The following is a 13,582-nucleotide window of genomic DNA, read 5'->3' on the forward strand; positions in this document are numbered from 1 at the left end:
CAGTGTGTTGGTATAAATAGGAATTGTGTGCTAATAAAGTTACTTCAGTTCTTTGAGAGCTGGAGTCCTCCAGACCCCGCTTTCCTGTCTTTCTTTCTTTTCTCAATTCCCACCTCCCTACCTCAGCCCGGCTCAACCTGTCAGCCTGGCCCTGACACTGAGGCACAAAAATATTGAAATTAGGTCAATTAATAACCTAAATGGCCCCTTAAGTGTTCAAGTGAAAGGAATAGTCTCACATCTCTCACTTTAAATCAAAAGCTAGAAATCATTAAGTTTAGGGAGGAAGGCATGTCCAAAGCTGAGATAGATCAAAAGCTTGTCCTCTTGTGCCAAACAGCCAAATTATATGCACAGAAATAGTTAAGAAAATTAAAAGTGCTATTCCAGGAAAGACACATGGTAAGAAAGTAAAACAGCCTTGTTGCTGATATGGAGGAAGTTCTAATGGTCTGGATAGAAGATCAAACCAGTCACAACATTCCCTCAAACCAAAGCCTAGTCCAGAGTAAGGCCCTAACTCTCCTCCATTCTGTGAAGGCTGAGAGAGGGGAGGAAACTGCAGAAGACAAGTTTGAAGCTAGCAGAGGCTGGTTCATGAGGTTTAAGGAAAGAAGTAGTTCCATAACATAAAAGCGCAAGGTGACACAGCAAGTGCTCATGTAGAAGCTACAGCAAGTCATCCAGAAAAGCTAGCTAAGATAAATCGTGAAGATGGCTACACTAAACAAGATTTTCAATGTAGACAAAACTGCCTTCTACTTGTATATGCCATCTAGGACTTCCACAGCTAGACAAGGAAGTCAATACTTGGCTTCACAGCTTCAAAGGACAGGCAGATTCTTTTGTCAGGGGCTAATGCAGCTGGTGACTTTAAGTTGAAGCCAATGCTCATTTACTATTGTGAAAATCCTTGGGCCCTAAAGAATTATGCTAAATCTACTCTGCCTGAGCTCTATAAATGGAATCACAAAACAGATATGACAGCATTTCTGTTTAAAACATGGTTGACTATTTTAAGCCCACTGTTGAAACCTACTAAATGCTAAAACCAAAATAACTTTCTTTCAAAATATTACTGCTCACTGACAATGTACTAGTTACCCAAGAGCTCTAATGGAAATGTACAAGGAGATTAATGTTATTTTCATGACTGCTAACACAACATCCATTCTTCAGCCCATCAATCAAAGAGTAATCTCAACTTTCACGTCTTACAATGTAAGAAATACATTATTTTGGAAGGCTATAGCTGCCAGAGGTAGTGTTTCCTTTGATGGATTTAGGCAAAATGAATTAAAAACTTTCTGGAAAGGATTAAGCATTCTAGATACCACTATGAACATTCATGGGCCCTGGCCAGTGTGGCTCATTTGGGCATCGTCCTGTGCACCAAAAGGTTGCTGATTCAATTCCTAGTCAGGGCACATGCCCAGATTTTGGGCACAATCACCAGTAGGGAGTATGCAGGAAGCAGCCAATTGATCTTGCACTCTCACATCAATGTTTCTCGCTCTCTCGCTCTCTCTCTTTCCCCCTCCATCTCTCTTTCAAAACCAATAAAAATATTGTGTGTTTTTCTTTAAAAAAGAGCCTTTGTAGGTCACAGGAAGAGGTCAAAGTATCAATAGGAGTTTGGAAGTTCATTCCAACCCATGAATGACTTTGATGGATTCAACACTCCAGGGAGGAAGTAACTGCAGATGTGGTGGAAATAACAAGAGAACTAGAATTACAAGTGGGGCCTGAGGATGTGACTGAATTACTGAAATCTCATGATTAACCTCTAATGGATGAGAAGTTGCTTCTTATGTATGAGCACAGAAAGTGTTATCTTAACCCCTAGAGTGCCGGGGAGTGCGATTGCGCTTCTCTTATCTTTCGCCAAACGTGCTGGGAGCGCTATCAAAGCTTCGAAATGGCGTCCAGTTCTAAGTTTGCTTTTATTAGTGATGATGATATTGCTAAATATGTCAATGTAGTAAAGGTTTCCTTAAGTTTTTGAATATGTAACTTCATTTACTTGTGATTCATAATTTTTTTCCTAAACTGCTGTAAAATCAGAAAAAATGCTTGGCAATTTTAGCATAGTTCTTAGGATATTGGTTGGTTGGCACTCAAAGGGTTAAGATGAATTCCACTCCTGGTGAAGACTGCTGAAATGACGACAAAGGACTTAGAATCTATAATAATAAAAGTGTAATATGCAAATCGACCAAACGACCGAAATGCAGAAAGACCGTCCGTCCAGATGACCTTCCAGATGACCATGCTATGACATGCACTGGCACCAGGCCAGCAAAGGCGGATATGATAGGATGGGTCGGGCGGCCCTGCCATCGCCCCAAGATTGCCTTGCAGAGGGAGGCCCAGGCCACTGGTTAGTGGTGCTATGGCGGGTGTGCGGGGCCAGCCAGTGATCACCTTGCATAAGGAGGCCCAGGCCAGCCAAGTGATTGTACCCCATGCCTGTCGCCCGTAGAAGGAGGAAACCTGTGGCGGGGGAGGGGGGACAGCGCCACAAAGTTGGCAAGCAGTGGCAGCAGCGGGGGCAGCCGGCAGCCAGGGGAAGGAAAGCCCCGGTAGACCCTGATAGCCGGCCAGGCCTAGGGACCCTATCCAAGGGGTCCCGGGTTGCGAGAGGGCGCAGGCTGGGCTGAGGGACAGACACAGACAGACACACACACACACACACACACACACACACACACACCCATGCACAAATTTTGTGCACCGGGCCTCTAGTATTAAATAAAATTAATTGATAAAGCAGTGGCAGGGTATGAGAGGACTGACTCCAATTTTGAAAGAAGTTCTACTGTGGGTAAAACACTATTAAACAGCATCACATGCCACAGAGAAATTGTTTGTGAAAGGAAGAGTCAATCATTGTGGCAAACTTCTTGCCTTATTTTAAGAAACTGCCACAACCAACCCCAACCTTCAACTACCACCACCTTGATCAATCAACAGTCATCAACATAGAGACCCTCTAACAGCAAAAAAAATTACAACTCACTTAAGGCTCTGATAATGCTTAGCATTTTTCAGCAACAAAGTATTATTTAATTAAGGTGTGTACAGTATATATTTTTAGACATAATGCTATTGCACACTTAATTATAGTGTAGTGTGAAAATAAATTTTATATACACTGGGAAACAAAAAAAACACTCATGTGACTAGCTTTATTGCAGTATTCGCTTTACTGCAATGGTTTGGACTTAACCCACAGTGTCTCCAAGGTATGTCTGTACTGAACAATGGACACATGAGAGAAAATTACCTGAGGCCGGGAAAGAGCAAGAGAAAGCAGTAAGCCAAACAATTCCCAAATCTCACTTAGGGGTGGGAACCATTCATATTCCCACCAGCCAGAGGAGAAAGCCCTCTTACTACACAGAACATCATGTCCTCAGAAGTTCTTAGTAATTGGACTAAACTGGCCATTAACCACAGGTTGCTCTGAATCTGTCCTAACAAAGCTTAAAGGCAAGGCTTAAAAGGATCAAATTGGTTACAATAACTTAACTGTACAACAGAAGAAATCTAACACTATATAAAGAAATTCAGCACCCAACAACATAGAATTCACAATCAACAGACAAAGAAACTGGTAGCTAAAGGTCAGAGATTGGAAGAGAACTTACAAACTATATATCTTCAATTTTATCTCTTTTCAATTTTATACCTTGTATATATAATATACAATCAAAAGTTATTAAAATAAAAATAATTAAAAAGTCTAAAATGTAAATTATTTGTTACTTTCAAAATAAGGAGTGAAATTCTGTATTCTGTATTAGTGTCCAACCAAATAGATACGAACAGAACAGGGAGCTCTTGTAGCTGAGATCTATCTAAACAGCCCTGCCATGTGTCATCTCCAGATGCTAAGTGCTACTGAAAATCGGGAGTAAAAATTCCAACTTCCATATGGGTAATGTTCCAAAAGTGTACTTTAAGTCTATTATCTGGAACTCTGAACACATTTTCCCATAGAAACAATGGCAGGCTGGTCTAGAAAGGCCTATTTTACCCATGATGTATCTCAAGTGTAGTTCTCTACAAACAAGCGCTGTAGAAGCCCAAGCCAAAAAAAAAAATCTGAAGGAATATTCAGAATTCCCACTTGTGGAGGCTATCCACATGTCTTTTCCTCTGTAATCCTGACATTAGCAACAAGGACTCGATTCTGCTAGTAATCCCAAGAAACTCAGGTATTGCAAGAACCGAAAAGAAGTGAAGGCAAAGAGGTAAGCTGCACACGAACTTCTTCCTAAGTCCACACAAAACCTATGAAAGCTTCTCATCTTAGTTTCCTGTCCTTGGTTTACTTTGAGAAGCAAGACAACATGGTATAAGAACATGGGCTTTGGAGTTAGACAGGTTTAGGTTTAAATCTTAGCTGTGAAATTTACTGAACTGTGTGAGCATAGTCAAGTTAACTACCTTCACTGATTCTTAGTTTCCTTATCTATAAAATGGGGATCACACTTGTTGTTCAAGTTCATTTTAAGAACAGTCACAAACTACAAACAGTACCAACTACAGTGGTAGACTCATAGGTTCATGAAAAATGAAAGCTGATGTTTTTCTGCTGTTACTTCTGAGGACCTCTGAGATTCTGGCCTGCTCTTCCTTCTACTAGCAGCACCTGTCCCTTGAAACAGAGCACTCAACCCCTAAGAGTCTCCTAAAACTATGATTAACAGAAGTAACATAAAACAAGGGATTACATGTTCCTCTTTCCCCACTCATACAAATGAGGGGAAAAACTACAAACAAATGAATATATCAAGCAAACATTTAGAGGAACCGAAGTCAGTGAGTTTTAGTGATTTCATCATGCAGACTGACACCAAGGGAGCAGCAATGGTAGGTTTGGGAGAACAGTAGAAAGTTGCAAGATTATGAAAACTGCTCCTTTCCTCTCCCTCCTTTCACCCACATCAGTAGCAAAACCTACACCCATAGCAAGGTGAAAAGCAAAAATGAGAGGGCCACAGTGGCTCCATGAAGTAACCGATGACTTACAATGAAAAGGAAATTTCAGTACAGAAGCTTTTAAATTAATATACAAGATCTGGAGGGAGAGGACTATAAAGATTCACTCCATCTAAGCCCAAAGAAACATCTAAATTGGGGTAGTTTTTACTGCATGCTGAAATATTTTTATAAGAATTACTCAGGAGAAACAACAGAAAAATGGGATTCACTATCCAATTTTCCATATTTGCTTTCTAAAATATAAAATACATCTACTATAAGAGCCAAGGTTAAAAGAAAACCAAAGAAAAAGCTCTTTGGCAATTCAAGTCACATCAAATTAAGTCTCCTAATATATAGGAAACAGAACCACTGGCCTGGAAGGGATATTTAGAGGCAGCTCAAGTTTCCAACAAAATTTAAACCTAAAAGAACCAAAATAGTTAATGACTGGCCTCCCGTAGGAGCCTGTTCATATACTAAATCACTGCTGGGCATCAAACAGTACTGGATATTCAGTGACAGGTAAAATACAAGAAAGGATTTACACCCCAAAACTGATCAAATTCTCTCTCTGCAACTGAAGCATTTTCTCATCATCTTTTTTCCCTAGACAAGACATGACTGACAAGCATTCTATTAACCAAAACGTCTTGCAGACTTAAAGACAGTCATTAAAGTCATCTCTCAGAATTTGCTTTATGCTCATAGAGCATTTATTCAGAAATTGTATTCTTCACTTCTAATCATTTTTTTCCTATCTTGAATTCTCTAGGTTCCACACATCCCTCTTAAAACAGGATGCTAAAACTAGACTTAATATTTCTAGACAAGCCGTACTAAGGACAAGTATAATAAAAAGATTACTTAATAGTTCTAACAAGATTTGTTAATTGATCCAAATTCAGAGGAATTTAAGATACAGCAGTAAACGGCTGGTTTATTCAATTTAGGATGCATTATAAATTCCAGTTATTGTAGCTGTTTGCATGCCATGAGAACTCACTGAATTTGGACTGAAATAAAACAGGAATTTTCTGCATTGCATCTGTGCTCTGCACTGTTTCTTTTAATTAACTTTCATTATATTTTTAGTGAAATATGGAACTGAATCAAGACCACTATTAAATCTAAGCTTATATCTACCTTTTCTCTCATTTTTATAGCCAATAATCACAAAATAAACATTAGGTCTCCCATGATTCCTTATTTAGATAAACCCAATGACTTCTTGTCATCCTAGTATCCCCTAGATACCAAAGCAAATGCACAGAACAGTTGCCAGATTTATTTACTTAGTCTTATGCAACCAAATTAACCAAAAATATTTTTAATAGTTAAATGGATGTTTTAATGTTTTTATGAAATTTGCATTTAGCCTGGCTGGAGTGGCTCAGTTGATTGTCATCCTGTGCACCAAAAGGTTGCTGGTTCAATTCCTGGTCAATTCCAGGGCAATACCTGGGTTGCGGGTCTGAGCCCCAGTCAGGAAGCAAATGGAAGGCAACCAATTGACTGCAATCTGTCAGTCTGTCTGTCTATCTATCTGAGCAAGTCCGTGGGTGAGGATTTAAATAAAGAAATTTGCATTTAAATGTAAGATTTCAGAAAGATGATACAACCTGTGAGAGCAATTTCTTCAGAAGCTGTGCTATGGCAGGATCCTCAGGTGGAGGGCAATCAGGAAGAGACCCATTCCGTTTTTTCTGACGCATGTGAAGATGTCTGAACAAGCTAGTAATATCTTTAGACCTCAAAGCATAATCAAATATAGAACGACTTACTGGCTCTTTTAAAACACTGAGTAAAACAAGTTTTCTTTCAATCTGTATCAGAAAAATAAAAAGAATCAGTAAAAAATATAATATTTTGTTCAGTTCTTTTCAAATTCAACACAATTTATTTAAAGTTAACACAGGTATTTATTTTCTAAAAAAATGCAAGACATGAACATCTGCAGTTTTTGTTAAGAAAAAGGAATACTTGTGACTTTTAAAGAGCTCGGGTTTTTCTTCTTTTTATTGTTAGCATCTCAGAACACATGTGTCTGTGATACTGGAAGACTAATAATAAATACCTATGTTAGAAAGTTTAGAAAATGAAAAAGATTTTTCTATATCCCAAAATGTCAGGTGACTTCCTAGATCTAAAAAGCACCTGCAGTTCACAGGCCTAACAGCCAAGAGGTACTAATCCAGAAAACATGCGCCACAGTCACAGGGCTTCTTCCCTGCAGCCATCAGGTTTTCCCAGTAGCTTCAACCACTTCTAAAAAATCACTACTCTCTCATAGAGTTCATAAAATCCAGCTTTTTCTTATCCCCAAGAATATTCTCCTTGTCAATGCATTCATAATAAAAAGGAAAAACACTATTAAGAGTAATCAAGAGGACTTTCTTTAGATATATTTAACAATCTGGTGAGTTGGCCAGAGGAAACCAGCATAAAAGAGTAGCTTTTATCTAATCCAAAATGTAAAAAAATATAATTTATGAAACATATAGATAATCAGCTTCTCAACTCCTGATCTGGCCTTTCAAAATATCAAACACTGATAAAAACAAACAAAAAATGTTAAAAGAATTTCTGAGAAAACAGGATGGTACAGATTTCTAACAAACCACTTATATGTCATATTTATTACAGTAAACCACATCTAAAAGTTATTACCAACATGTATGCAATTTTTAAATCCAAAAGACATTTCACATTATGCTATAAAAACTTTATAAACAAACTTCTAAATAGAGTAAGTGGTAAAAAGTAGCAGGAATCTCTTGACCTGATTTTCAAGGAAACTAATAAGCTTCAAAAAAGGGGGAACATATTTTCTAATATTATTCATCTTTCATGTATAAATAAATTGTTCTATGGGTAAAAGTAAAAAATTTAACAAACTACAAAATGAAGAATGATGATCCCCCAAAAACAGATGAATCTACAAGGAAAAGTAAGGGCTGAAGGCACAGCCAAATCCTCATGTCCAGAAGCCATCCAAGGCCACTTTCTCCAACCAAAGGGAAGGAACATTGGGATATAAAAGTAGGAGAAAGCCAGAAGCATGTGAATTCACAAAAGAGAAACAGTGTGTTAGTAAAAATAGGACATTTCAGAATGTTAACAGCCAGAATAATCCCTCAACAGTCCACTCAATTTAAAATATTTATTTTGAGCTGAAACCGGTTTGGCTCAGTGGATGGAGCGTCGGCCTGCGGACTGAAAGGTCCCAGGTTCGATTCCGGTCAAGGGCATGTACCTGGGTTGCAGGCACATCCCCAGTAGGAGATGTGCAGGAGGCAGCTGATCGATGTTTCTCTCTCATCGATGTTTCTGACTCTCTCTCTCCCCCTTCCTCTCTGTAAAAAATCAATAAAATATATTTTAAAAAATAAAATAAAATATCTATTTTGATAGCTGTCCAGCAAGATAAAGAGTATAAACACTGACAAGTTGGGTAAACAATTGCCTTGTACAAATCAAAAACCCAAAGTTTATCATTAAGTGCTGTACTGCTGGGCAGGGACAGGGTTGTAATTATTAGGTTCTTTTCTAATTTTTTTATAAATGCTGACTTGCACTGAACTCTGTTATACTTTTACAAATAAAAGCAGGTCTATTAATATACATTTCTTCTATATTTCACTCAAACTGCAGATGCTTTACAACATTACACATAAGAAAGTAAAGTATGAATTACTGGCTTCTATATTATGCATTACATGATATATAACATAATAGTCTCTTGAATGTTTCTCACCTTCAAAATATTTGTTCCATTAACATTAATTAGCTTGAAATAAATCTGAAAATGCCCTAGCCCAATTTAAATCTTTAACATTTTAAATAAAAACAAAACTCTCTAATTTTTTTTTTTTTAATGGTGCAGTTTGGAGGGAGGATTAATTCCAAGTTGAAACATGCTTACCTGTATTATTGGTTGAGTAATATATGGGTCAAGGTAAGGCATCAGTTTACAATACACATCAGCTGTGTTTATCTGATGAGCTACCACTGTGATAAATCCCACAGCACCATAGCGTATCCATAGATTGGGATGACACAGAAATGGGGCTAAAGGAGAAAAACAACATATAGCTTAAACAATGTTCATATATAGTTTCAAACTATCAGGATAAATAAATTTTCACCTTATAACACAACTGATGATAAAGATTATACAACACGTTACTATCAGGTGCCCTCACATATTCAATTATCCTGAGGCGTAAACTCAACCAAGTGAACATACTGATATAATATTCCCTATCATAAAACTCAGCAATACCATAAAAGAATAAAAACAGCTACCTCCTGCCCTAGCCAGTTTTGCTCAGTGATTAGAGCGTTGGCTCACAGACTCAAGGGTCCCAGGTTCGATTTCAGTCAAGAGCATATACTTCAGTTGCAGGCTCGATAACTGGCCATAGTCGGGGTGCATGCGGGAGGCAACCAATTGATGTCTCTCTCTCATATTGATATTTTTCTCTTTCTGTCTCTTCCTCTCTCTTCCACTCTCCCTAAAAATCAATAGGAAAAAAAAATCCTTGAGTGAGGATTAACAACAACAAAAAACAGCTACCTCCTTTCTGAGAACTTAAATTTATAGTTTTTAGTCAGGCCTGAAGATGGGTGGGCATCTACTCATTTAAAAGACTGGATGAGAAACTATTAGAGACATAAAAAGTCTCAACACTATACAGCAAACTATTAATCCCCCCTCCCATTTCCCCGAGGAAGTCCAAGGACACATCATCTACCACATGAGCAAGGAAAGGAATAAGCCATCTCTTCTCCAAGTCATAGCATTACGATTAAGGAAACAATTACACCTGACATTCTTTTTAATGTAAAGATTTGATCAAATCTAATATATTGCAAGGCATTATAAATGAAAACTACAAGGCAGAGAACATAATGCCCCTTCTTAAAGAGTTTAAAATAGAAGATTAAACCAGAAAATTAAATGAATGCCTTTTCATCCCTTTTAACTATTTTGTGTACTACACCAAAAATCAGTGATTTCAACTAAATGAAGATTTAGAATAAAATCCAAACCTCTAAAAACAAAAATTGTATTAGGTCTGATCATGCAAAAACATCAGCATTTAGAGCAGGGGTGGGTAATGTCTGGCCCTGCCAAGGCATTAGGGGTGAGTTAATTAAATGTTTGACCAAATATAGCAGGCTAATTTTTAAGTTGATAATTTTGTATGGTCTGCAAATGACATTATAAATATCCAAATGGTTCTTGGCAGAAAAAAGTGCCCCTACCCTGATTTAGAGGATATTAGTTTTGGCCCTGGCTGGGTAGCTCAGTTGGTTAGAGCATCATCCCTATAGACCAAGGTTACAGGTTCAATCCCCAGGCAGGGCATATACAAGAAAGAATCAACCAATGAATGCATAAATAAGTGGAACAACAAATGAGTGTTTCTCTCTTGCTTTCTCTAATTAATAAATTTAATTGGAAATTAAATAAAAGTATCTAGAAAATATTAACTTTATACGAAATTCATGCCAATAGAAAAATAAGAACAATGTCATGTGCTAATAATACTTATAGCATAAAAAAGGGAAGTAGAAATAATTTGTTCAAAATATGTCTCCAACATTCTCCCATTCCAATTCTTTTGACTGCACATGGAGGTTTTAATTATTTCGTAAACATCCTGCAGCCTCTGATACATCCAACAAGGGAGGACTGGTAATTTCCCTTTGACAACAGGGAAAATCAGGACTGGAAAAACACTGAAAAACCTCCAAAACATAACTAAGCCCAAAATGACTCGGCAGGAGTTGGGCACTGTGTGAGGTGGAATTATTGGTCCCAATTCTTTACATTATCTGTATTATACAACCATACTCTTGCCTTGTATTCATGCTCCTGGCTCAGTCTTATTACCTGCTCTGGCCAATGGGATGTTAACACAGAGGCTTGAAAAGCTAGGCTTGCTTCCTTGTACCTCTGCCATCACCCAAAACATAACCCCAGAATGAGACAGATGGATCACAGTCACCACAGTCTGGAGATACAAAGCCAAAAGCATACAGCTTACAGATGCATAATGAGAAATTTACTAAAGCGTTTACTGAGATTTTGTGGTTAATTGCTATATAGCATTATTGTATCAATTAGTAGCTAATAGATACAAAGAACCTTCAACACTCAAAAAAACAAACACACCAAGAAACCAGAATCAAGAGGATTTCCTAAAAAAAAGTGTACTCAATCTTTTCTCTACCCAACGCATTTCAATTCTCAGGGTACAAGCATCGGGGAAGGTGAGTATTCAGAATATCTAAGTGGAAAGAGTACAGTTTTTGAAAGAGATACCAAAGATATCAGGATAATCGCCATCACCACCATCACCAGCACCACTGCTCCCTTTAAGAATCACTACCAAAGACTGACTATGCTAACAGAGGCCTGTGTGCACTTTATCACTTTTTAAAATAGGTGTTTCTAAATTACAAAAATCTGCCATTTCTTTTAAATAGTTTAAAATGACAACAAATGATTGTTTACTTAAATTTTCTCAGCAAGTTTTCTTTTTCCCCTTAGCTGGTCCTAAATTTAGTTCATTCTGAGGGAGTTCCCCATCCAAGAAGCTGTACCACTACACTGGATTTATTCTATACCTAAAGATAATTTGTTTTTATGCTAAATTAAAGATACATATGTACTCCATGTGTCCATCCTGTGATCAATGACTAGAAATAACAGGGCCCAAAAAAACCTCTATAAAATTGAAGAGGAGGGTAAAAAACTGTCTTTATGATGTTTTTGTTTAAAAATTGATAGACATTCATTTTTCAGATAAATAAAATGCCAATTATAAGCTACATTATATGTCAAAAATAATTTCCAAATAATTAATCAACAGAAGAAATGTATTTATGTGAAATCAGAATATACTAGAGTACAAATTTATATACAGAAGATATTAATTAAAATAAAGAGAATCAAAGGCAAAAGCAAGAAAAACTTGATCTTTGGGAAATAATGCCACTCTTACAGGAGAAAAAAAGAAAGCACTGATATGAGAATTTAAAAATGAGAACGAGCAGGAAAATATTCCAGGCCGCAAGATGTGCATGTTCACACAATACATCTTCTCAATAATACAGGTTGCCAAAAAAACATGTATACACACTTTAATAGCTGATAGCTCAATTGATGTTTCTTTCTTTTCAGCCAAACTAAGCTTTGAACAAAGGAAATTCATCCTAAAAGGCTACTGGAAATTTGAAAACACAATTTAAATACAAACAACGCCTTTATAATTATTCAAAGTGTATATACATTTTGGGGGACAGGTAACAAAAAATTATTCATTTCTATGGATTCTTTTAAATTTTGAAAATGAACAGTATGTTAATAAAGACTGACTTTAAAATCATTCAAAGTGTGTAGACATGTTTGGGGGGACACCCTATATCATGAAAATGCATGCTTTCAATATCTGCCTTACAATACACAGGACCAGAAATTCAAAATCATTTGTTTTATTATAATATTAATAATTTTTATTCTGCTATTAGTATTTTATAACATTTTTTCATTGATTTCAGAGAGGAAGGGAGAGGGAGAGAGAGACAGAAACATCAATGATAAGAGAGAACCATCAATCATCTGCCTCCTGCATGCCCTACACAGGGGATCAAGCCCACAACCCAGGCACTGAAGGGGAATCAAACTGTGACCTCCCGGTTCATAGGTCAACACTCAACCATGGAGCCAAGCCAGCCAGGCTAGTTTTGTTGTTGTTTTTTTTAAATAGAGATAATGAACCCCTTAAGGTTCAACACTCTGTAGCTCATATGAAAAATCAAAAATATTTCAATGTAATGGAGATTTTATTGTATTGCCAATACTCAACAATTTTCTATTAAATTTGGAATTATTTTTAACATAATCATCAAAAAATTCAAACCAAATTATAGTTACAAACTAAAAGAATGATTGAAGATATTAGAGAATAAAATAAGCAACCTACATATACTTTTTCACACAAAATTATTTAAAGCCACATTCACGCCTTAAAAATCTCCAGAAATTTTATATATCTTTACTAGCTACCATCTAGTTTCCCAACAATAAAAATAAATAACTCATTTGTCTTTTTCCTCTGAGGAGTTCCTCAAAAAAAAAACAAAAAAAAACCCACCTATTAACCAAGTCTAACCAATTTTGGTTTTCTATTAATTTTCCTTGGCAAGGCATTTACAGCAATTAAATATTTTATCTAGAGGCAAAATAGTCTAAGATTTTATGTCCTCTCTGGATAGAGCCAATCTGCAATCTTATTTTGATTATTTTCTTCAAGAGAAGTGATAAGAAGACTAAAAGCTTCATATAGTCTTAATTTTAGAGTGTGTCATTTGACTTGTTTGCACTTATTCTGAATTTTAAGTTGAGGTAAATAGGTAATTGCTGTAAAGGTCAAGGGTTAGTCCCTTTCACTGGTTAATAAAATTATCAACAGTAGAAACTTCAATACTAAGAATTCTTTTTTTTTAATATATTTTTTATTGATTAAGATATTACATATGTGTCCCTGTCCCCACATCACCCTCCAACCCCCCCCCACCC

At 36.7% G+C, this 13,582-nt stretch overlaps 1 protein-coding gene across 1 annotated transcript in view; it reads right to left on the reverse strand.

Moving 5' to 3' along the window:
- The window catches only part of PIK3R4 (phosphoinositide-3-kinase regulatory subunit 4), a 50,085-nt gene that overhangs the window by 21,230 nt on the left and 15,273 nt on the right, over nt 1-13,582 (reverse strand). The window contains exons 7-8 of the mRNA XM_015568068.1: nt 8,915-9,060; nt 6,612-6,815 (exon numbers count right to left, since the gene is read on the reverse strand). Of these exons, the coding sequence (XP_015423554.1) occupies nt 6,612-6,815; nt 8,915-9,060 (350 nt within the window). The remainder of the gene's footprint in view (nt 1-6,611; nt 6,816-8,914; nt 9,061-13,582) is intronic.

Source organism: Myotis davidii, unplaced genomic scaffold (assembly GCF_000327345.1).
Source record: "Myotis davidii unplaced genomic scaffold, ASM32734v1 scaffold962, whole genome shotgun sequence".
In the NCBI taxonomy this organism is placed as follows: Eukaryota; Metazoa; Chordata; class Mammalia; order Chiroptera; family Vespertilionidae; genus Myotis; species Myotis davidii.